Genomic DNA, 24,039 nt, shown 5'->3' on the forward strand with positions numbered 1-24,039 from the left:
AAGAACAAACTTTTTTTGCCAATACTATACTCTGGCATATTTACATGGTAAAACTCCATATATGTTCATGATGACTCTGGGATTTGTTATGCAGTTTATGCAATGAGCTCAGGAATGCATTATCATTTGGTAGCCTTGCAGAGGAAGAACTCAATGAGTTAGACAGCCTGTGCAGTAAGTCTCTTGCTTTCCTCCAGAAACTACCCAAACAAGCAATACCCAAAATACTACTACAAAGAAAACTAAGAAGGTTTTGGTACCATGCCTTCAGAATGCTGTTAAGAAAAAGATGAGACTTTGTGGGAACAAGTAACACCAGCTGCCTTCTGAGACTCAAAGTCATTGTCAAATAAACATCAAAATATTAAGGTGGTGCATTTCATGCCATGCTGCCCCTTTACTCAGCAAAATCATTGGATGTGTTTTTATTGGATGGGTAGACATTTCCCCCTCCAACTGGCCTTCTGGTGTTTGCCCTTTCAATGTATCACTTTGTGAAAATTGGTATTCAAGTTATTGTCAATTTAAATACACATTAACATTGGAAAAATAAACCCCTTTATATGCATTTTTCTACAGGGAAGTTATGATCATTATTACTTTTGGTAAAAAGAAAGAAAGAAGAATAATATATATATTTCTAATTAAAAAAACCAACAAACAAAAAACACAACAAAGCAAAAATGACCAAGTGGACATTTGCTCCCCATAGGCCAGATCATCTTATGTCTGCATTCTCTTTCTAGATATGTATACAGATTTTCTGTGTTTATATATCTAGGTATGTATTATGAAATGAATTTTTAGCTCCACACATATCTTCCAGGTTTTTCCTTACAACCCGTATGAGAATGACTAAATAGCATTAATCTAAACACCCAGTTTTCTAAAACCATCTATGTATCAGGCTTTTTTTCTAACCACAATCTGGGTTATTTCAAAATAATGGAATGAAGCAAATTAGAAAGAATTTTGGTTTAGACTGCACCCTGAGAATGTAATGATTGCATTTCCAAATTCACAATTCACAATTAAAAATGTTCCATAAATAACATGGCAGCTTTTTCACAGAGTTTAAAGATTGAGGGATCTTAGTGTCAATAGGGGAGATGATTCCTCATTTTGTTTTGTTTTGTTTTTTTCCTAAATAATCCCAGCAAAGACAAGTGCAGCAACCAGAGTGAAGTCAGTTGTGTGAAGGAGTTTGGGCCCAGGAACAGAAATGGCATTGTCCTCAACAACACAGTCGGCATGCTTGGAAGCTGATGCATTACAGGAAGGATGTTTTCTTCACAACAACTGCTGTATTACCAGACAGCACACTTGCACGATGCACGCAATTTTACTCTTTCTTATTTCAAAGTACTGTTGGGACAAATTTTGCCCTTGGATAAGCATGCTCAGGTCCCACTGATGCCAGGCAGAGGAACTTACAGTCATCTGTCCAAGAGCAGAATTTGTACCCAATGTTACAAAGAAAGAAAACTGTTTAGTGGATAAATAATGAAGAAAAGGAATTTACAAAACAAACAAGCAAGCATTAAAATATAATTAATTACAAAAAAGTAAACAAAACCCAAAAAAACCAGAGCCACTTACAGGGCTTGATGGAGTCTTTGGCCAGCCTGGGCTGCTAATGCTATCACTTTCATCTCCATGAAATGAGGAGATGCTAGCAGAGCTTGGGGACATTGGGGAAGGGACTGGCAGGTTGCCTGGGGTTGGGGGCTGAGAAATACCCTGAGAGCTGTAGCTATCCTGTGGTAAAGGAAAATAAAAAAAAATATGACAAAGGCAGGGCAAACTTTATTAAAAACAAAAAAAATACATCCAGTTTAACAGAGTGACCAATTTATATATATAAAATATATATAAACAGAGAGACACATACAGAAAACACACACATATATAAATATTTATATATATATATATAAAAGAGGTATTAAAACAACATTGTTAATTAGCATAATTTGGAAAGTTTGCTGGATGCTTGGCTAAAGTCATTAAGCCACCATGCTTATTTCAAGCTCACATGGAATGCTAAGCATGGGTTTCCCCTTATGAAAGAAAGGAAAAAAACAAGCTGGTCACCTTATTTTATCAAATAAGGCAGGAAAGCAAAATATTAAAGTATGGTGCTGCTGCTGAGGCGGCCAAAACAGGAAGCTATAACTGAAGGCAGAGAAAAATGGCTGCAAGTATTGAAACCAGGCAAGACCCTTCTTTCCCACCCACCTGGCACAGCCGAATCCCACGCAACTTTTGGCTTGGGTTGCTTTGCCCCCGCAAGTTAAAATGCCGTAAGAACTAGTAACTTTCAGATCCACACAATGAAGGAAAAAAGAAACAAAATAAAAGAAACAAACAAAGAAATTGCACATGAATGGAAAGGCATGCAGGAAAGAACAGAAGTGGGTAGGCCAAAACCAGAAGATGAAAGACAATACAGCAGACTTTTGCGGGCTGAACCAACACCACGTGCGGAGGTGATAAATACCTTTGACTTGCTCTCAGTTTGGGGCGGTCCTTCTTCTTTGCCATCTGCTTTGAGAGGAAGGGGTAGTTTGGACTCACCGGCTGTCATCATATCTGCAAGACCCATAGGTGCTAATCGGAAACAGGAGAAACAGTTAAGCATGACTATGTTTGGCTTTGTAGGAAAACCCACACTTCCTGTTGCAAGATGGTGTGCCAGGTGAAGCAGGCGTTATTCCACCTCTGTCCTGTTATTCTAGCAGCCGGAAACCTGGAAACCTCTCCAGTTGAAGTGAGGAAATAAGAGAATGAATGAGGGGAGACTACAAGCACCATGCAACAACAACAACAATAACAACAACTACCACTTTACAGAGTAAAATTAATTCTTCATGCTGTTAGTGGTCTTCAACTCTTTCCACATTTGACCACTGCATTTTAACAGAACAGGTCTATTTTAATAACCACTGCACTTTCCTTTTAGCAGCAGACAAATGTAAATGAAAATGATAAGCATTTTGCTTTTACTGTTGAATGCCAGAAAAAGGCTGAATTTTCCATTTACATCTGTATTAAGGTTGGTGTCCAGCAGATAATTCCTGCCCCTACTGATTTTGGTATGAATGGCTCAGCCACTGTGAGCCTTAACTACAGAATTACAAGCTGTAAACTGAGCTCTGCTGGAGAACACGCATTCAACTTCTTCCTCTCCTGCCAAAATGAGGTGGGACTGTAATGAATGCACAAATGTCTTTCTCTGATAATGGCACACGGCTGCTTCTCAGGGTCATGTGGAGTTTGGTTTTTTTATTGGAAGATGCAAGTGCCAAGTATAGTGTTACTGCTGCTGAGCTGCTGTGTTTCTGGATTTCTAGAAAGATGCAAGGAGAAACATTCAGATAGACAGACAGAGAACATTGGGCAAAGCAGATGCTAGGAGGTGCCGTGACACCAAATCAATGCAAATAACCAGAGAACAACAGCAAGATGTGAGATGATTCTTTCCCTGCAGAAATCCACATGCATAGCATTTCCTCTCCCTTTTTTCTTCCTCTCATGCCCTTCTTCCAAACAAGGATCTTAGATAAGAAAAACAAAGAACAGAATAACCTACAAGGCAATAAAAAGGAAAAAAAAAATATCTCTTACAAACTTACAAATTATAGGAATTGACAAAGCATCACTGGCAAAAATATAAGAACAAAAATCAGATCGTTACCAGCCTAGCGTGCCTCTGCAAAACGACAATGCTGGCTTGCACCAGGCAGCAAGCACACTGCGTAGCAAGCCAAAGATAGGAGGGGAAAGCAAGCTTTAAAAATACTTCACAGATTGCCCACTACAAAATGATTATTGCACATATTCATGTATTACTATGTTTTAGAAAATAATTAGTTTTAATTACAGCAGTGAGAGCACGAGCAGGACTCTGGCGAATACGCTGGCAAGCTTTGCAGTGCTAATTTGCTAATATCTTTAGCATCACTGCAGGTTGAGACTAGGGGTCTGCCAAAAAAACCTACCCAGCCATGTGCCATGTGAGTTTACAACTGTATGCTCTATATTCGGCTTTGAGCTGCCGGTGTTTTTCATGGGCACATTTCCTTGTTTTTTTCGGAGAACATTTGTAGCCCAATCAAGCCCTTAAAATCATCACAACGCAGAAATCATCAGTGAGATTTAAAAAAAAAAATAATAAAACATTTAAAAAATAACTTGTAATACTTCAGACTTGAAGAATTGGAACAAAAAGCTTTTTTTTCAAGTGATGCAGCTGCAGAGAAAATCTATTGGGATCAGCTAAAAATGCTGTTATTTTTATGTATGTCTGTGAAACCTCAACAAAACAGCCAAGCAATATGATACTGGGAAGCCAGCATCCACTAAGCATTTGATTTGTACACATTTTGCCCTTATACTCTGAGGAGTTTGGGCAGCTTGTGACCATTATGAAGAGATGGCAACCTAACACATTTTAGTTTTGAATTCCACAGTTAAAAAAGAAAAAAAAAAAAGAGTTCTTTTTCTTACAGAGATTTAAAAATGTTACACGTGTATAAAATGGTCAAATGTATGCCATAATCTGGTTTCAAACTGGGATGCTGACCTGTTACAGAAAATCCATTTTAACAGTTAACACATTTCGTGCTGTGGAAGTGCTAAAAAAGAAGTCTTGGTTTTAGTTTCAAAGCAACCAAAGACGACCCTTCCACCCTAAAGCAATTTTAAAGAGGTCAGACAAAGCAAAGTTAACAACCACGATTCTTCACCAGAATTCTGCATGGCCAAATCCTCTGCTGACACCTCACTGCTCTCTCGGTTGACACACTGTATTTCTGTTACAAAGAATATAATAACTGTGCCCACTCCTGGTAGTCCTGTTTCCATCAGAATTCATTTACAAAACATGTTTTCCAGAGAGGTTAAAATTAGCACCATATGTAAAGGGCAAGTAAGGCTACCACACATATACTGAACGTACTAATCATGTATAGAAATGTAAAAACACCAATTTGTTCTGGCTTTTGAATATTTGCTGTTGGCATATGCAAACATAACAATCAGGAGTTGGAAAAAACGATGAAAAAAAAGAAGTTTGCCAAATTCTGTTTCAGTTTTTTGTTCTAAACTGTAAGAACGGTAAGAATTTTTGTTCTAAACTGTAAGAGTTTTATCACCAAAATGCAGGGCTCTGTAGTTTCCATATAGCTTTTACCTAAGAGGTTTCCACAGCTACTTTTCTATCCACTGTTGAAATGCTGTTTCATAACTTCTTGCAAATGTACTCTCCAGTGATTTGCAAGAAGACATTCCTTCACTTTTTTTTTTCAGAAAGCAGCACAGCAAGAACATTGTTATGACCCTTTCTGAGCAGTGAAATACTGTTATTGTCACGAAACTGCTAAAATAAGACATGGTCTCTTTTGACACAGGTACTAACAATTCTGTGTGTGAAGTGCAGACCAAAGGATAAAACATTTTAGAGAGGAGGATGACAGGGAAATCTTGACTCCAAAGTGTTGTAGTGTACTGTGAATAGGTTTCAAGTACTAGCCTCTGGCTTCTTATAAGAATTTAAGAGCTAGAATGATTTTGAAAAACAAGTATGGGTCAAGGTCCTGAATTAACTATTCCACACTGAATTTAATGTACTCAAGGGCAGGTATTGACAAGAGCAAAACCGCAGTGTATTATTTTTTGCCAAAGTCTGCTATATCAGTCCCAGAAGATGATGAAATACTGTAGGAGCAGCAATATGCAAACACTGTTTTTCTCTTTATTGCTAGTGCAATAACAAATCACACTCTACAAAACAGAATATTGCACACTTTGTTAAGACTCTGCTTCCTCCCTTCTACCCCTTCTAATCTTATTTTGGAAAAAAAAATGAAAAAGGGCAAAAAAAGCAGCAAATCTGTGACTCATATGGAGTTGGCATGAGGATTCCCACTGGTTTTATGCCCACAGGAAAAACAGAAGAGGGACAATAGCATTGCTTAACTTCCTGCCACAAATGATATTCCACTTCTGGGGAAAGACACAGCCCAGGGTGCTCAGGCACCTTATTTGAAAGGGATGAATGGATCATCAAGGATCTCAGCATTGTACCTCCTTTCTGCCTACCAAATCTCATCTGCGGGACGACAAGTGCATGCAGTCTGGGACATGGGCATCTCTGTGCCAGGATTAGACTTGCTTCAGAGTCACTGTTTGTTTGGAGTATAGGTGATGGGATGTAACAGCTGTTACCAACTGCTGACACCCTCCAAAAAGTTTATTTAAATGTGTACTATATAAAAGCTCATACAAAGATATGCACTAGAGCAAAACCAAACAGTGAAATGGAGGCCTTCAGAAAAATGTAACCAAGCTGCAAAACTGAAAAAATTAAGGCTGTTTAAGAATGCTTCACATTCATAAATGTGATTGCTTTATCAAATCCAAATAAATCCGAAGTCAAATATAGATAATAATACGAAAAATAAGTGCTATATCTAGTCTTACTGTTATTTTTAAGAGCATCCTTTTGATTTCTTTAGTGAAAATTACAAAACCCACAAAGTTCTAGAAGAGAAGTATTACAATGATAAATATTTGTTGGGAATAATAATGCCCAGAAAATGGGAGGTTTCAGTAGGACAGAGGTAGTGAAATTAGGAAAGGAATCTTGTGGCAGTAAGGAGTTTAATGCTTTTTTGTTGTTTGTTCACCTCCAGAAGCAGCAGAGATTATGAGTGCCAGTTTCTGTGTAAGCACAATACAGAAATCTTTGTGATCCAAACTCCATATTACTTTTTTTAAAAAAACCATAATTTTCACTAAAATTATTATTTTATTCATGTTGGGGGGGTGTTAAATTTCCTTTTATTAATATGTATTTTAAAGCTTGAATTTAAAAAATAGGGGAAATCAAGCTAAAAAAAAAAATATATATATATATGTGAAACATGAACTCCTATAACAAAAGGACTGTAAGACTATCCAATTTTCTGAATGGCAGTTTGTTCCACAACTGTGAAGGGATTCTGGCACTTTTTCTTGAAGCTTTTGTTATTTTTATGGATAGGATACTTTATCAGAAGGATCTGTCTTCTTTGATCTCGTAATTTCTGTGTTCCTAAACTACTCTACATCAGCAGAAGGTGGTGATCTGTGCTTTGATCCACAGTCACTGCTGAAGTACCAGGATGCATAACTGCAACACGATTTTCCTTTCAATTGTGACATTAATTAAAAAAACTAAATAAAAAACCTGTTAATAAGGAGTTATAAATACTACTAAAAGCAAGTGATAAAGCCAGTGTTATACTTAGCCTAGTGAAGCTCCAAAAACATATGAAAACAATTCCATCAGCATCAGCAATCTTCTGTTTTTGAGTAAAAACTTAGAAGTGCATTTGCTTAAAATAAATATAACCAGAACCTACCTCCTCCCTTAAAACAGGCAACACAACTGCACTCTCTAAATCCCAGACAAACCAGAAACTGACTTTTCCCTATTGCTTTACTGTAGTTTTTCATTGGCTTCTAATGAAAAACACAGTTGTTCATGCTCAGTGTATGTGATCAAGTTAACTAATGCACACTACACTCCATCAGCAGCCACTCACTTGATTTTGGTTTTGGCCCCACACATTGACTGAAGCCTGGTTTATCCAACAGATGTGTGACTTAAAACTAGCAGGGAAAAAGCCTCAAGAGCCAGATATATTAACTGGTCTTTATGTCACAGAAAATCCCATTTTCAAATCTGTAAGAAAGTATCACCTGCAAGTTCTCCATCTCATCCAAAGCAGGGCCAGAGCTGACCCTAAAGTGCTCCCCCAGCTCAAGGCATTATAATTTTATATATTGTATTTACACTTCGTGTTCAGCTCAGCCCTTCGGAATAGGAGGAAAAGCAGAGTTTCCATTGCATGTGCCCCTAGTTGGATATTCAAGCCTGATTTTCAATTTTTGAGTCCCCCCTGCCCCATATCAACACTGTCTGTGTGTTCTTGGAGGCCAGCTGCATAAAGGAATCTAGATGCATGCCTGCTCACACTGAGGAAAAGAGGTGCACTGAACTCCTCTAGTTCATCTCATACTCACTTTCCATTGGGTAATCTCTGAATTAATAAAACTGGAACAAAAGAAAACCTCACAAATGCACTGGCAGAAAAAACCCTGATAAATGTTTAAATTATTAAAAATCCAATATTTCAGAATGCATAACACAATAAAAAGAGTATGACTACCCCATACAAAAGACTGCTAGGATAAATGGCCTTGCATTGAACAGATTTCCACTGTATGAAATAACGAATGGCTGAATTATCTGAACAAAAAACCTCTGTGAATCTTCCTTTAAACTGGTTATTCCTTAGGAATACATAAATCTTCTTAGGTAGGGCACTCTGCCATCTGTTTGCTGTTGGTTATTTTTGCAGCTCTGGGGGGCAAAGGAAAAGGGGGAAAAATTACTTCTGCTAATAGCAAAACAGAATTTATAGTCCAGTTTCAATGCTCAGAAGTAATTTTATTTCAGCAAGCCAGACAAAACACATAACTAGACAAACAAAACATAATATTACCTGGGACAGCTCTGGTGGGGGAAAAGCAAGCTATTATCTAATGGTCTTTTCAATAGCAATTCCCTCTACATCCAGACGGTGAAGTGTAACGTCTGGACTAACCAATGGCTTCCAAGCCAGCATTGAAAAAGCTCTTCTTTTTTTGCTTTTCTCATTTAAAGAAAAAAAATCTTACTGGTTAACAGTTTCCTTTCTGTTTCTTCTAACCAAACCAGTAACATAATAGTCTTGAAAAATAAACACACTATTAATTGTCTCAGGAGCTCCTATATAGAGGGGAAAAAGCCAAATACTACATATACTAGACACTAGAATCTCACAGCGGACGTTTTCTGCCCAGGAAGCAGGGACATACAAAATTCACAGGGTAGAAAGACAGGAAGGAGGAAAAGGAAGAAGGAATGAAATAGGCTAAGCAGGGCAAAAAGGAACATAACAAAACACAGGCGCGTGATAAGGTACAGTTTAAGTGGCAGGCCTCATTAAAGAAATAAACAAAAGTAGAAACAAAACCAACTAAGAAACAACATCAAATCACCAGAGCACAATTTATCCAGCTTTCAGAAAAAAAGCCCACCCCAACCTTTCAAAAAGGGTTAATAAATCAATAAAGCAGGCACAGAAACTCCATGACTGGAATAAGTATTTGGGAGGATCCACTTCAGGGTCATTGGAACTCCATCCAAATCCACACCAATCAAAGAATTGATCTTTACTGAAGTATTATCTTAATGGAAGATAACTGTTAGGAGTTCAAGCTGAATATGGACTATATAATGTTTGCACAGAACTACATTCACCTCTGCCTTCTGTCACACACAAAGCTGCAAATAATTTTGAATTCACAAGTCATGACAGCAACTACACTGAATATGCTTTTTTTTTTAAAGGAAGCTATGGTTAAATTTCATATATTGATATTTAAACCAGTAAATGAAGAAATCCTATATATGGTTATATGAATTTTGGAAGCAGTAAATACAGTCTGTGTTTTCAGAAGAGAGTAATTCTTTGAAGTGTTCAACTTACAGCATCTTCCTATCAGAGCAGGTACACATCTCTTTTTTTAAATAAGTACCACATTATGTATCTGAAATTGTAATCTTAGGAAAGAAGACACTGAAAAGTAACAGCAGCCTCTTAAAAGATGAGGTTTTTCTCCTTCCCTCTCTTGCAGACACATACACACAAATATACATATACTTGCTAGTCAACACCTACGTCAAACTGAGTCCGAGGTGTTGCTGGAACTGTTCAAAACATTGTACTCATCTACATGCTGTGCAAAAGGACTCCATGAAAAATGTATGAGCTACTGTACAAAAAAATGTGAATCTTAGCCTAGCGTCAAATCATTCCAAACCACCCAACAGGGATCGATCAAATAAAGAAGGCTTCCCCTCTGCCATCAGCCAAGGGCTGGTATTGTTAAGTAGGTTTATGGAGGAAAGCCGCTGCTGAAAGGTTACCCACCATTACCTGTTGAACTGTTCACCATGTTAGGTGCCATGCTGTAAGGAGGAGCCTGGGGGTTCATCAAGCCAGAGCTGTTGTTCATCGGCTGAGTGTAGGGGGAGCTGGATCCCATGATACTGCTCTGATTCATGGCAGGAAAATTGCCTTGCCTACAAGAAGAAAGAGCACACACACGATGTCTCATTATGTACCTTGCTCCTGAAGGTGCTGTGGTTTGTCACAGAGTACATGTCCTGTTGTTTGAGAATAGTGGAGGAGAAGGCACAGGATTAGTTCATTTTACCTACACAGGGAGCTTTGCATGAGTCTTGAATTAGTTTCAGTGCATCTGAGGCAGAACTGTACTGCAGACGTATTTCAAGAGACACATAAAATGTCCTTATACATCACAACCAATCAGCAGAAAAATACAACTCATTATTTATTCTATGAGTGGACAGCAACGTGATCAGAAGTCAAAACCAACACCTAGCTTTGGCATAAAAAAATTCCAGTGAATCGCATTTTTGACTGTGTTAGAGAAATCCTTGCCCGCTACAGCTTCAAAACCAGTGAGATAACCAGAAGAAAAATGGGTACCATAGAATCTGTTTCAGATTTCTGTATCTGATGTTACCACATTGAATATAATCTTTTGTACATGTCACCTATGTCCATTCTTTTAAAAGACCACATACATACTGCACTTTGTTGAAACAAGAAACCTCAGCACAACTATTTTTGCTCTGAAAATTGATCCTGTATCAGTATAATGCTTTTCCTACGAGAGACTTAATTCCCAACATCTTCAGATTTGAAGATCTTCAGACCAAGTATTTTTGAAGGCTAAACCTTGATCTGCTCTTAAGTTATAAAATGTCTCTAAGTACATGTTGTACTTGTTTTATCTAACTCTATAAATAAACTGAGGCACAAGGAAAAAAAGAATCCAATACAAGTAAGCAGAATCTAACCCCATGTAATGTATGACCCAACTTAAAAGAATAACTTTTATTCTTATAATGCATATAACAATTATCTACCTTTTCTTGGTATAGTTGAAGACTGCACATATTATGATATGGATATAGACTTACACAATCATAGATATATAAAAATAAGAACACATGTAAAAATAAACTTACTTACATTCATAGCCTACACAGGAAAATACAGAACTCTGACCTGTTTCTTTCTTTTTCCAAATAAAAGAGACAAGAAGGGACATTTTTTGTACATAGCTCTGGTGCCTGTCACTGTTTTTTCCCCTCATAAAACCTAAGGCATTTAATTTTTTCCTACAGGCAGGAAAAGCTGCGTGCACTGGTAGCACAATGGAGTTTTGGTATAAATCTACTTTTCATTATATGATATATATTATATCATTCAAGCAAAACAGACGAGCCCCAAACCAACAACCCTCAACAACTTTAATGGCTTCTTGGCTTCTCCGAACCCATGGCAGGTGCTTAATGTAATTGGTAGAAATGGATTTCTTTTTGTAGGAGGTACAGAAGGAAGACCATTAAAGCACTGTTTGGTCTAATTTTTCTTGACGCATTGTGAATTTCTTCAAAGCAAAAGAGAACGTGTTATCTAAATAAAGCATCTTTTTCCAATTCAGTTTTGTCCTTTGCTTTCTGAAGACAAACTTTTCTTCACTCTTGCAAAGAGGCAAAGGCTTTCTTTTGATATGAAGGAGACAACTGCCATACAATGTCATTTCCCTGATGAAGCTTGCAACTAGTAGCAGAGGGAAAAGATTTAAAATGCACAGTGGTGCAATGCTCCAAGGGAAAATTACAAAGGGAAGAGAGAAGAGCAGGACCATTTGACAACAGCTTTTCAAGATTTCAGTCACACAATCAAGCTTTTCTTATGTAAATACTGAATCTTAAACACATACCCCCCCTCTTCTTAGCTGAAAATGGCTATATTTCAACAAATGCAGTTAACAGAGAAGTTCTTCCTATGAAGGATAAGAAAGGGCCTTTCCATTACTGGGTTACTAGTCAAGATGAAGAAAGTGTGCAAGTGCAATTTTACACTTGAAAAAAGCAGTAATTGATCTTGAAAGGCTCTTTTAAGGAGTAAGCCTAGGATTCTGGAAAAGACAGAAGTCTCTACAGGTATCTATCTCACCAATGTCCTTCTTTTGCTTTAAACATGCACAAGAGAGATGCACCTTGCAGGTAAGCTGAAATTGGTCTTTATCTACTACTATTTCAATACTATTACTTTTTATAGCATGTTTATCTTCTAAGCTGTGGAGCTGTTCATTGTCTCTAACTGAGGTACAACCTATTTCATGTTACCCACTGCAGACATCAATCTCAATTGTAGCTCATGAAAGCATACTGATGTACAACAACTTACATCAAAAAGCAGGAAACTATTTCCAGTTTAGATGGAGAGTGGAAATTAAACAAAAAGAATATAGTAGCTTTGGCAAGGACAGCAAGAAAACAACTGAAGTCTAAGAAAATTGCTTCCGTACCCAGAAAGACCTGAATGGCGGAACCTAATTTCAGAATTTCATCTGGCAAGGCAGTATCTTTCCCTTTCATCCTCTCCTGTAATGCTGCTCTTGGAACAGACACAGCTCTCCATCTCTGGAAAGAGCCCAGCAAGTGAAAAGACTCAGCACCCCCCCTGGCAGAACTTTGTCTTTCCCCAGTCCCCCACCAAAGCACTGACTGCAGCATGCTTGAGCTCATTCAGTAACGCTGAAAGGTGACATCTTCTAAAGAGTAAATGTTATTTTATCCTGAGACTGGGCGCAGCGTGCAATACAGAGCTACTCCACATATTCTGTTCTATAATGCTTTGGAATGGAAAGTTTCTTTAGGGAGAAATTATCAGGTATTACTTCAGCCTTTAATTCTCACTCCACAGTGGTCCTCCTTTGAGTAAAGACTGCCAACTGTGACAAATTGTGCTGCATCAGTGCTATAATATGAAGTGGAGTCCATTAAGAACTGAGCTGAGATCACCAAACTCATTTTGATTAACCTCCAGGTCACTAAACACTTATAAATATGTTACACAGCAGCTGCTAAACATATTTATATATGCTTAAGGTCACAGCATCATCTGTTGGTTCTGGACTTAAGTCAAAAATCTTACGTTTCCTTCTGTGCTGTCTTCAGTAAAGGCATATCCAGCACACTATGTAAGTAGTTATGTCAAAGCATACTACCAGACTCTCTCCTACATCTCCCAATTCCCTCCTCCATTTTTCTGGGATGCTAAATAAAAAACAAGTCTTTTATAAACAGTCTGCTGTACGCATAGTGACATCTAATGGCAAAAATTAACTGACTGGCTGTGAATTCTATAGCACAACAAACTCAGTTGAGTATGTGGTTTTACAGTATTTACCACATAAACAGCAATGGCTGGGCTTCTAAGGGATGACACATGTAATAATTATGAATAAAGAAAAGAAACACTTAATATTACTGAGTATAATGAAAAAAATGTCTTCATGGGGAGACGTAGCTGCTCTTCCAAGGAATGAAGGAAACCCCAATACTTGACAATTCTGCACAGAGACAACATATTAGAAAAACATATTGGTCAGAGAAATCCTGCATTACGTTTGAGCACAGGGGCAAGCTGAACATGGAAATGTGTAAGGAACAGCAGAAGGGTTTAGAGGTAGGATAGTCTGTAAGAACTGCAGGTTAGAAGAGTTCGGGGCAGAAAAGATGGAAATGGAGAGGAGAGTAGATTCAAGCTGCACCAGGGGAAGTTTAGGCTTGAGGTGAGGAGAAAATTCTTCACTGGGAGAGTCATTTGCCATTGGAATGTGCTGCCCAGGGAGGTGGTGGAGTCACCATCCCTGGACGGGTTCAAGAGGGGACTGGATGTGGCACTTGGTGCCATGGTCTAGTCATGAGGTCTGTGGTGACAGGTTGGACTCGATGATTTTTGAGGTCTCTTCCAACCTTGGTGATACTGTGATACTGTGAAATGAGGAATGAACAATAAGGGTTGGAAGCATCTTTCCTAAATGCTGGAGCTTTTTAGGTCCAGGAGGATGATGATCTTCCTTCAGAAGGGAGATCAAACAGCTGCAGGAGAAGGAACAGAGAGTAACATACAGAGAGCTGCTAATCCCATGATACACACACACAAGGTCACTTCAGCGTGAACATGGAGCCTTCAGTCAGGTCTGCCCAAATGAAGGGATTTAAGGGGGAGCTTCAAAAGCAGGACGTTACCAGAGATGTGCCCTCCTGAAGTTCCTCTGCTTGTGCACTCTGCCGTAAGGCAGGACCATGGTCACAGGCCACCCAGCAGGTGGGTGAGCCCCAGTCCAGCAGCATGGCACTGTGGGATGATGCCGAAGAGGCAGTGCTGCAAGGACCAGAGCCTGGACAGGGAAACATCTTAGGTAGGGAGGAGCTGCTGCTGAGTCACATCTCACACATCCTAGAGCCTGCATGCTTGCACCAATTATTATTTGGGCACCTCTGCACTGTGCTTCCTGGCACTTCCCACGGCACCCATGTAACATCAGGATTTCTCCCAGTTATCCTGCCCTAGGCACTGGACCTGAAAAATCACCCTGTTACTGTGACTTAGCCACCTGAGCAATTGGCTGGGAGGGGAAAAAAAAAGCCCACAGGCACATGGAAGTTTGCCATTTCTGCTCCAGATCTTTAACCTACATCAGTTTTGCAGCGTATGCACTGCAGCACCTCAGGGGAGTAATTTGTGTAAACATTTTAAAAGGAACATTTTTTTTTTAATGCTGACACGCTGCTAAGGTGGCTACTTGATTACAAACTGTGAAAATGACTGCGTTAGGCTGCAGTCACAAATCACAGTGTACTGACCAAATTGCCCTGTGCTTATCTGTGCCAGGTCTGCAGCATGACAATATTTCCTCTCTCTTTTAAATGTCAAAGTATGATTTGAGGGGTTGTTATTTAAACACACTGACCTGCACAATAACCAGAAGTACTTTATTTAAATCTGTCTTGAGCTGGGACTAGCCTTAAGCGCTTATAATCTGTCATACTTTGACACCAAATGGGTTATTATAATGAGAGTAATTCAGGAGAGAGACCTGTGAATGCTTTCTCCCCAGAGAATTTACACATAAACATGTGCATGCAGATACATATGCTCTTTTGTTATGGATTTTCTTTCTTGCTACATTATAGGCTTCCTTGGAGAAGGATATGAGGGAATCCCCAGGGGATAAGGCAGAACTGGAGGAGGGAAAGAGAGTAAGGGAAAATAAAACCCAACACTGATCTGACTGGAAGTTCATCGGTGTGTCAGCACTGTTAGCAAAGGCCAAGGCAGACCAAATACAAATCTTGGCTTGATTGGCTTATAACAGCATTAAAGACGTTTCACAGATAAATAAAGCAAATAAATGTAGCATCACTGTATCTGAAAGCTAAGTATCCTGCTCATTAGTGGCTACTCTAAGTGTACAAACCTGGACTTACATTTCCTCCCCTGTTCAGTAGGGGAGCTTGCTACTCACAATAACAAAGTTTTTAAAAAGCACCCATAAAAGCTGATGATGTGACACACTTGTGTGTATGTGAAAAGGACAAGTCCTGAAATGCATTGACACTAAGAAATCATGAGGAAACAGATGCAAAAGCATCCAGATTTGTACTGGAGCGTGTGCGTGCATGTGTTTGTCTGCAGACAACCTATCAACACCAAACTCTTCTTCCCAATGACTAGCCCTAAATGACAATGCTAAAATGGGTAGTAACTTCCTAGGATCATAATTATGTGATAGTGCACATCACCTTGTAATCCACTGCAGTCTGATTGAGCTTGCCGACTGTTTTCTTTGTTGGGCTGATCTAAAGATTATTCTGTAAGATACTTTTTGGAAGAGTAACAGAAATAGCCTCTCTAAATATATTATTTCTCTTCTGCTTGCGCAAATACTTGTGCCGTTAGCATCATCACCATTATTTAGCTTTCATGAAGAAACAATCATGGAAGGAGAAGAAATTGAAAAATTAGTTGTTCCTAGGCTGATTCAATGCTCAGCCCCTTAGAAAAGCAGCCACAAAACCTTACTGTTCACTTACATGCTATCGAATAGAATAGAATTAACCAGGTTGGAAAAGAACTTCAAGAGCATCAAGTCCAACCCATCACCCAACACCATCTAATCAACTAAACCATCGCACCAAGTGCCTCATCTAGTCTCTTCTTAAATACCTCCAGTGATGGTGACTCCACCACCTCCCTGGGCAGCCCATTCCAATGGCCAATCACTCTTGTCATCACACTAACCATTTTCCAAGCAAAAACATCTGCTTGACGGACTACCTATATGGTAGTCATTTAAAGCCCAATAAAACACAGGAGTGTCACACCACATCAAGCACTGGAACAGCAACATAAGAGGTGTGTGCAAGTCATGAGTATTGGTGCTGTTAACTCAGCTACACTACATTTGTTTTGCTGAATGCATACCAAGATCAGAATAAATCTTCCTAGCCTATTTTACACATAACAAAAACTGAGGAAGAGATCCAAGAATAATAATGGTCCAAATTATGGCCAAATAACAAAGTAGTTGAATTCACTGAGGAAAACATAACACAAGCCTGCAGAAAAACAAATCCTTAACTTCATTTGATCCTAATGATATAAGGGTGTGTGACTGAAAAACTCAAGTATTGTAGGAGCTTTGTTTGTTTATATTGTTGGTTGGTTTTAAGATACAGCAATTTAATTTTGTGTGGGGTTTTTTAGGTTTTTTTTAAAAAACAAAACTCCTTCTATGTTAACATTTTTTTTTCAATCTGAATTTCATGGTAACCACAGCATCTGGTCATCAGTTTTCAAACTCTCAGGGATTCCCTGAGATGCCTTGTGTAACATTCTTACAAATGCAGCAAGACCTCTGTATTTGAATTTATTACATAAGAACAAATTAAGCCCCCTGTATTCAGTGCAACCTGCACTGGGTAAATACAATATAATGCTGTGTGACAGAAAACACGAGACTACTGAAAAGTGGGCCAAGTGAAACGGCTTGTAATCCCATTGAAGCTCCGCTCCTAGTGACCCCTGTCTACCTTCCTGACAATGTGGATTTAAACAACATCTGCTTGCGCACTGCCCCCATTGGACATAATATCTCAGCCTTGAGGAGATACATTTCTGAGCTCAAGTGGTGTGTGTGATGGGTAAAAGAGGGCTGCTGTAATCTGTCTGTCAAGCAGGACCATACATGAACTGGATTTGCAGCAAAAAAGGAAACTTGCCCTGTGTAGCATGATTCAGTCAATGGGAACCAGAAAGCCAAGAATAGTGATTTAGCTCAGTGTGATTCGGTATCAAAATGGAACTGACTTGCATGACTCTCTCCCTATGCACCTTCTATTTTAGTGTATGTTTATAAATAGTTGTATTAAGAAGTCAGAAGGCCCTATGAACTCTCTCCGAGAATGATTACTTGAAAGCAGGTAAAGGTCTGTTCCCAGCACATGAACAGCCAAGAGGTCACCAAAGTGTGGTGCTAAAAAGCTACAGGAAGCTAAGGACACACTGTGTGCTCTACTAATTTAATTTCCTCTGGTGGGCACTGTCTTGGGAATGGTTTGACCCCTGAGCTCCGGCCTGTTCCAATCAGGGGTGCGGACCTCCTGCTGCCTCTCACCATATTCCTACCACATTCAGGCACATCCTTGCACTGCTTCTGAGCATCCCTGTGGCCCCACAGAGCTCACTGTGCTGGCAACCAACTGAAAATCTAATAAAATCCTGATCATTTCATGCCAGCTCTTCAGTGTGTCTTTTCATAGTAAAATGTCATCTGGCTGACAGCACACTGAATGCAACTGTGCATGTGCAACAGCATGGCGAGGAAGTTCTCCAAAGAGATTTCCCAACAGACACGTTTTCAATTACCTATCTTTGCCCAATAGCCCGGAGCTGTTACACGTTTATCAATATTATTACTACCACTATTACCATCAGTCTCGGCATTTTGGCAACCCAGACAGTTTCACAAGAACAATGCGGTGCATACGCCAGCATGGTTTCAGCTGGCTCTTCATGTTTGGCTCGTAAGATGCCTGAAGCCTACTGTGACAATTGCAACAGGTATTTAGTGAGTTAGACTGATGGTCAGCATTAAAAAAATCTTAGTGCTGGATGCTACCGTTTATGATTCTTACAAGGTTATCTATATGTCCATTTAAAACCGATGCTCCCATCTGAGCTCCTACCAATACACTGAAGGCATCCTTCCACTCACATTTCCCCAAGTGGCATGGCCATAAAGAACAACTGTTTAATTTTCCTTCAACTATCACCAACAACCTAAAACATTAACTATTCTAAAACTTGAAACCCTCCTACCATTTTTTATGTCTCTCCATTTGTCACAAAAATCTTGGGCTGTTCAATCACAGCCTTGTACTTTTTGGTATGCACCAAATCACACAGGACAGCCACAGAATCGGCCTTCTTCATCAGTCCCATTAAACAGACAGCTATTTGAACTGTTATTGATGTGTTGGTGGTTGGTTTTTGGGCTTTTGGGGTTTTTCCTTTGCAAGTATTTTTGTTTGGGGTTGGGGTTTTTTTTTGGTGGTAGCTGTTTTGTGTCTATTTGTGTTTTCTGCTTGCCTACTTTGGTTTTTTTCCTGCTTAGTGCTGTGATTTAAACTGGTAGATTTTCTGGCTAATAGACAGTGTGAAAATCCAGTTTTCTCATCTGAAACATTTCTGGCTACCCAAGGAAGGGTGCTCAATCTAAAGTCTTTCCTTATTCTTTACTTCTATATAGTAACAATTATTGAAGTACTGCATCCTTAATGCTCTAAAGATCACCTTTCTCTTGAGAACTTCTACATAATACAATACATGACTCTGAGGCAGAATGTCAATAAACTACACAAAGTCCTACACTTCAATTTTGTTAAAAATAGTTAGAACTTCTATAGAGGACAACAGCCCTCCTAAATAACCAAATCAAGCAAAAAATATTCCTGACACAATAATAATCCAAATAGAGGCTTCTTTAAGACGAATGAAAATTCTCATTCATAACTGTGAAAATCACCCTTTCTTCCCAACATGTTTTTGCTTTCACAATTTAAGAATGGTTACTCTCCAATGAGGGAAGGAGCAGGACTTTTGAGGTGGTTAATCTCTAATGGCATGAACAGTATACAGCAGTCTACTTGATTGATGAGTAACCAAAGAAGAAAAAAATGCCTCCCCAAATAACTGGTTGCCTGAACGAGCTCTGCAGCATGGTGACATCCAGGGCTCCAAAATGATCGATTTACCTTTTACTAAAACAAAATTCCAGATAAAAATTTATTTCTCTTAGTCTCTCATAAGAAATGGCTTTGGTTAGCTCAGCATGTAAAGTTTCTTCCAGGATTTCATCAGCAATATTAAGACAACGTACCAAATGCATCTCTGTTTAAAAAAAAAAAAGTAATCACAGAAGTGTGATTTTCTGCTCTCCCTTTACTATAATAAATACATATAATCCAAATTGGACTTTATCCCTAATAATACACTGTAGGAAAATCAAAAGACATATGTGGCTCTGCTTTGAAAAGCAAAACATGGGGAAAGGAAGAATCCTTAAAAAAAAAAATCGGCTTGATATAAATTACTACTTCTTATCAAGAGCAAAGAAGCACAGGGCCTTTAGAAGGAAAATATGTCAATATGGATTAATAGCTCCCTTAGAAATTATACTCGCAGTAAGAATTAAAACTTGGACTTTTAGCCCTCAAATTGCACAGAAATTCGGTGCAGAGGGGAAGTACTCCATCCATTATTGAAATACCACCAGCCCCAGGTGGAGCAAGCACAGAAGCTATCTGGAGTTCACCAAAATACCATACAGTCGTTTAGGCCAGGAAGAAACACCATCCATGGTCTCTTTTTTTTTAAATTATTTTTTATTTTCGAGGCCAAATGTCGTTTTATGGATTGAAATGTACTGCCTAGATATTCAAACAGCACTAACAGAAAGCAAAATGGGGCTCATTTTTGGGTGAGCCAACAGAATCCCTAAAGGAAATCTGAAATCTGGGAGTGCTGGGAGGAGCAGGGTAGGGGGGAAATGACCAAGCACCTTCAGACTGGAGAACTGCGAATGGCCTGAATTTGAACGGGAGTAACTGCTTCCCTCTGATTGAATGCTAAATAAAAGACCCGGCAGAAGGAGCCTTTCTGGCAGGGGCTTATTTCAAAGGCAACAGATAACATACCCGGGCACTAGCTCCAATTATGGCTACCAGTCCTATCTCAGCCTAGTTTACCTTCGGGGATTTCACAGCTGGCAGCCTTTCATCTAGAAGTAGCCTGGTTTGAATAAGCAAAGAAACTTGAATGAGTACTTAACCTTCCTGAACTTCACTGCACTTCCCAGCAGAGAAGAACAGCACCTTCAAGCTTAAGGGGAAAGGGGAAAACAATGGAAAATATATACTCTCTCCAGGGATTAAAGACAGTAGGTTTTACTGCAGCACTTCATGTCTTCCTGCTACATAAGCACGGCTTTTAAAATCAAAATCAGAATTTTAAACCCGTGTTTCAAGATTAAAAAGGGCAGATTGGAAAATACACTCTACGATCTGAAACACCTGAAAGATTTCTGGGATTTATTTATATTATTATTCTTAAAATAAAAATTAAAAAAAATAATAAAAATAAATCCCCATTTCTGCCTCATTTTTTTTCCTTTTGACATTTTAATGCACCACGTCCATTACTGTATTTCCTCACCAGTACCTTCAAGTCCATCAGCAGTGCTGCATTACCCTGCTGTTGGAGAAAATAATACGGAAAAAGTGCTTTGCTGGCACCAGTGACATGGGATATGAATTATACATACATAGCTGGAGAGAAATGCTGACGGAAGGTTAGTCTGCCTGCAAGTGCGCAGGCGTGTGTCTGCATGCGTACGCACACAGAGACTGAAGAGAAGACACACAGAATGCACAAACTCATTTATATTAATTGTCAAGGGTTCTCTGTACAACAGAAACGCTTTAATAACAGTGCAGCTTTTATAGATCAATTTTAGGATTGAAAGAGAACTTACCTATATTCTGCTGATCTCACTGTGATGAGGCTGTCTACCTGCTAGGCAGTTTAGAACCAGAACTGCATTCTAGAGTGCCCAAAAGTATGTCAAAGCAATGCAAAATCACATATTACTATAGAGACTGAACACCATTTCTCAGGTGGCACGGGGGGCAGCAGATAATAATGTAAATATCCACCTCAATTTAGCAACCCAATGACCAGGACTTAAAATGGCCAGAGATTGCAAATAGCTAAGCTGGATTCCAATTCTTCAGTTTAATAAACTACTATGTCTAAATCGTCTTCTCTAAAATCAATGACACTGAATTCTAAATTCATTCAATCCATAAGAAAAATGGCTTTAATTTACAAAATAGCAACATGCAACCCCAAGAATCATATTAAGGTACTGAGGTCAAAGACGCTGCCTTCAAAGATACGATTGCTCCTCATGTAGGCACATCAAAACTCATTTTATAGCAATTAGCTCAGGTATTGATAACTGTAGTTGCACCAGCAAGATGCTCATTTTAGCATCCAGTTGGATCTGTGTTTTACAACCAGCTAGTACTAAATTATGTCTTCCCAAGGCTGCACTGCTAACAGTATATAAGTCAGATGTTTGACAGCTATATTTTTAACTTTCCATATACTACAGTCACACTGTCAACTGCTAAGAAGACATGCTCAGAATGATACTCACTGCAAGCATGAGAGATGCTGAAAATGGTAAGTATCTAGTTCCAAGAATGTCTGTTGATTTCAGGTGTTAACCTAATAAGTGTGCACTTACTGTAGGAAACAAAAGCTCTCAGAGAATGAACATGTAGTCCTCAAAAATTTCAAGCTGGGCAATGACAAACTGACAAACTCAAAATTGACTGGTACTAGAAGATGTTTTCTAAATTTGCTGCCTTCCACATCAACAGGGAAAATTCTATGTCATTTGTTTACAACTGTTTGCCTTTACTGAAGACTTGCTGTGCTGCAGGTCTGTACATTCATAAACACTTATCTATGATTCTAAGTACATGTACTGTTTTAAGAACTACAGTGTGATAACAGATGTTTTCTAGACCCACTTGGTCCTCAGAGGTCTCTGATGGATTCTAACCTCCAGCAGCAGAATGAGCCCTTGGGGTCTTGGCCAACACCAATCTAAGTTTTGACAAGTCTTCCCTTGGAGTTCAGTGAGTATATTAGGTCTTCAACATACAGCCCTTTACCCGTCAGTGGGTGCCCTGAGACCAAGACAGATATAGAAAGGAAAACACTGTTTGCAGTTCCTTCACACTGTCTTCCTGAAAATAAGGGGAATTGTTATACAGGGTATTAGAGAGTTACTTACCATTTCACCTGTTGTAAACTGTTACCCAGACTAAGCTTAAACATCCTGGGTAAGCTTAAACATCCTGAGCAGCGTGAAACCACAGATACAGCTGGTTAAATGAAGAGGTCTTAAAATCACCCTCCTTTTCTTTAACCTGACATGCTAGACATCATCTGGGAAACACTGGGCTGCTTGCACAAGACAGACTAGCACACTGTAGGATTTTAGGCTACAGGGAAGATATTATGTATGGGTAGGAATTAATCTAAGCTTAACATAGAGCAGGCCTCAAGATGAGGTCAAAGGCTAATTCAAATGGCATAAGTCTAATATCTTCTACAGGCACCATTTTTATTTATATGATTTTATCTTCTCCTAATTAAAAAGGTGGTGGTCTGCACTGAGGATGATACCTAAGTGTAAATGGCTGACACTCAGATCTTGATCATCCAGCCCCAGTTAACGAACATTGATTTTCTGCCCCAGTGGAAGTGATTTTATTCTGATGCATGCCATTTAAATTCACATTACACAGCTGCTTAGTGTGGCTTGGCAAGGCAGAGGCAAACCAGCTTTCTATGTTAAAATGAGACTTCTGAGCTGGTGAAGGATAGATCCTGTGGAGTAACAGCTGAAGATAAATTTCGCTCCCCTACTGATACTTGGTAACTGATTCAACAAGTTGAACTTGGGGGGGATCACGATCAGCTTGTACAGAAATACTACTGTGTAACCATGACTCTTGACACAGCCATTTCACTTTCTTCTTAATTCTGCTTAGAGGTGTGTGGTTTTGAACCCCACAGCCAGGGTCAAGCCAGTCAATGAATGGGTGTGAGCACTCACCCATTTCATAAATTTTTGCTTTTCAAACAGGAGAACCAGTAGACTTGTGACCTATGTCTTTTGTTTTGCTTTGTACTTTTCAATATATACATATACGAATGATGTTATTAAGGAAAAGAAACAAACCAACAAACAAAAGCATCTACAGAAACTGGGTAATTAAAACTTGTTAATAACCATGAAGGCAGCAGTAATTTGGGTATTACAGATTTCCTGCAGAGGTAAAAACTGAAATAACTTGATGGCAGGGAAGTTCACCAAACTTGAATTTCAGGTGAGGGTAGGAGGGAGCAACAGCCAGTGTACATACTTTCTCCCAGTGCTGTAGTTTATGATATGGTTACAGAAACCACATGCATGCTCAACTAAGGGCCTGTTAAGAAACCCTGTCATTACTCCTGCAGCATACCACCTCTTAGAAAGGTTTCATACTCCAGGAATTGTAGCTCACTGCCCAGGCATCAATGACAATACCACCACCAAGTCAAGAAAATGGGGTTGCTGTGAGACAAGAACACCAATAATGAGGGGAGAAAGATGCCTTTGTCAGAGAAAGGAGGGAACATATTCCTTCTCAATGATAAGGTTCTTAATTTCCATCTCAGGCACAAGGAAAGGGAGCCATGCCAAAAGACATACAGGTGTGTGAGCAGGTGACATGCAGAATTACACTGTACTGTCACAGTGGCATTAGTAAAATGAAAACAAAAACTTAAAATCCCCTCTGCAAATGCAAGTATTTTTGTTTCTTCTGCATGATTTTTATATTCCTTCAGCAGTCAAATGGCATGTTTATAAACA

The 24,039-nt window shown here is 39.1% G+C and overlaps 1 protein-coding gene across 6 annotated transcripts in view; it reads right to left on the minus strand.

The window, feature by feature from the left end:
* The window catches only part of ARID1B (AT-rich interaction domain 1B), a 336,705-nt gene that overhangs the window by 32,829 nt on the left and 279,837 nt on the right, over window positions 1-24,039 (minus strand). For 2 of the 6 annotated variants that reach the window (XM_068151394.1, XM_068151368.1), the window contains exons 10-12: window positions 10,029-10,174; window positions 2,498-2,607; window positions 1,600-1,758 (exon numbers count right to left, since the gene is read on the minus strand). In XM_068151394.1, coding sequence (XP_068007495.1) covers window positions 1,600-1,758; window positions 2,498-2,607; window positions 10,029-10,174 — 415 coding nt within the window. Of the gene's footprint in view, window positions 1-1,599; window positions 1,759-2,497; window positions 2,608-10,022; window positions 10,175-24,039 lie in introns of all 6 variants that reach the window. The other 4 variants (XM_068151385.1, XM_068151377.1, XM_068151411.1 and 1 more) reach the window with 3 other exon arrangements.

This window comes from Melanerpes formicivorus, unplaced genomic scaffold, assembly GCF_026170545.1.
Source record: "Melanerpes formicivorus ecotype bairdi unplaced genomic scaffold, bMelFor1.0.p_v2 SCAF_2, whole genome shotgun sequence".
Lineage (NCBI taxonomy): Eukaryota > Metazoa > Chordata > Aves > Piciformes > Picidae > Melanerpes > Melanerpes formicivorus.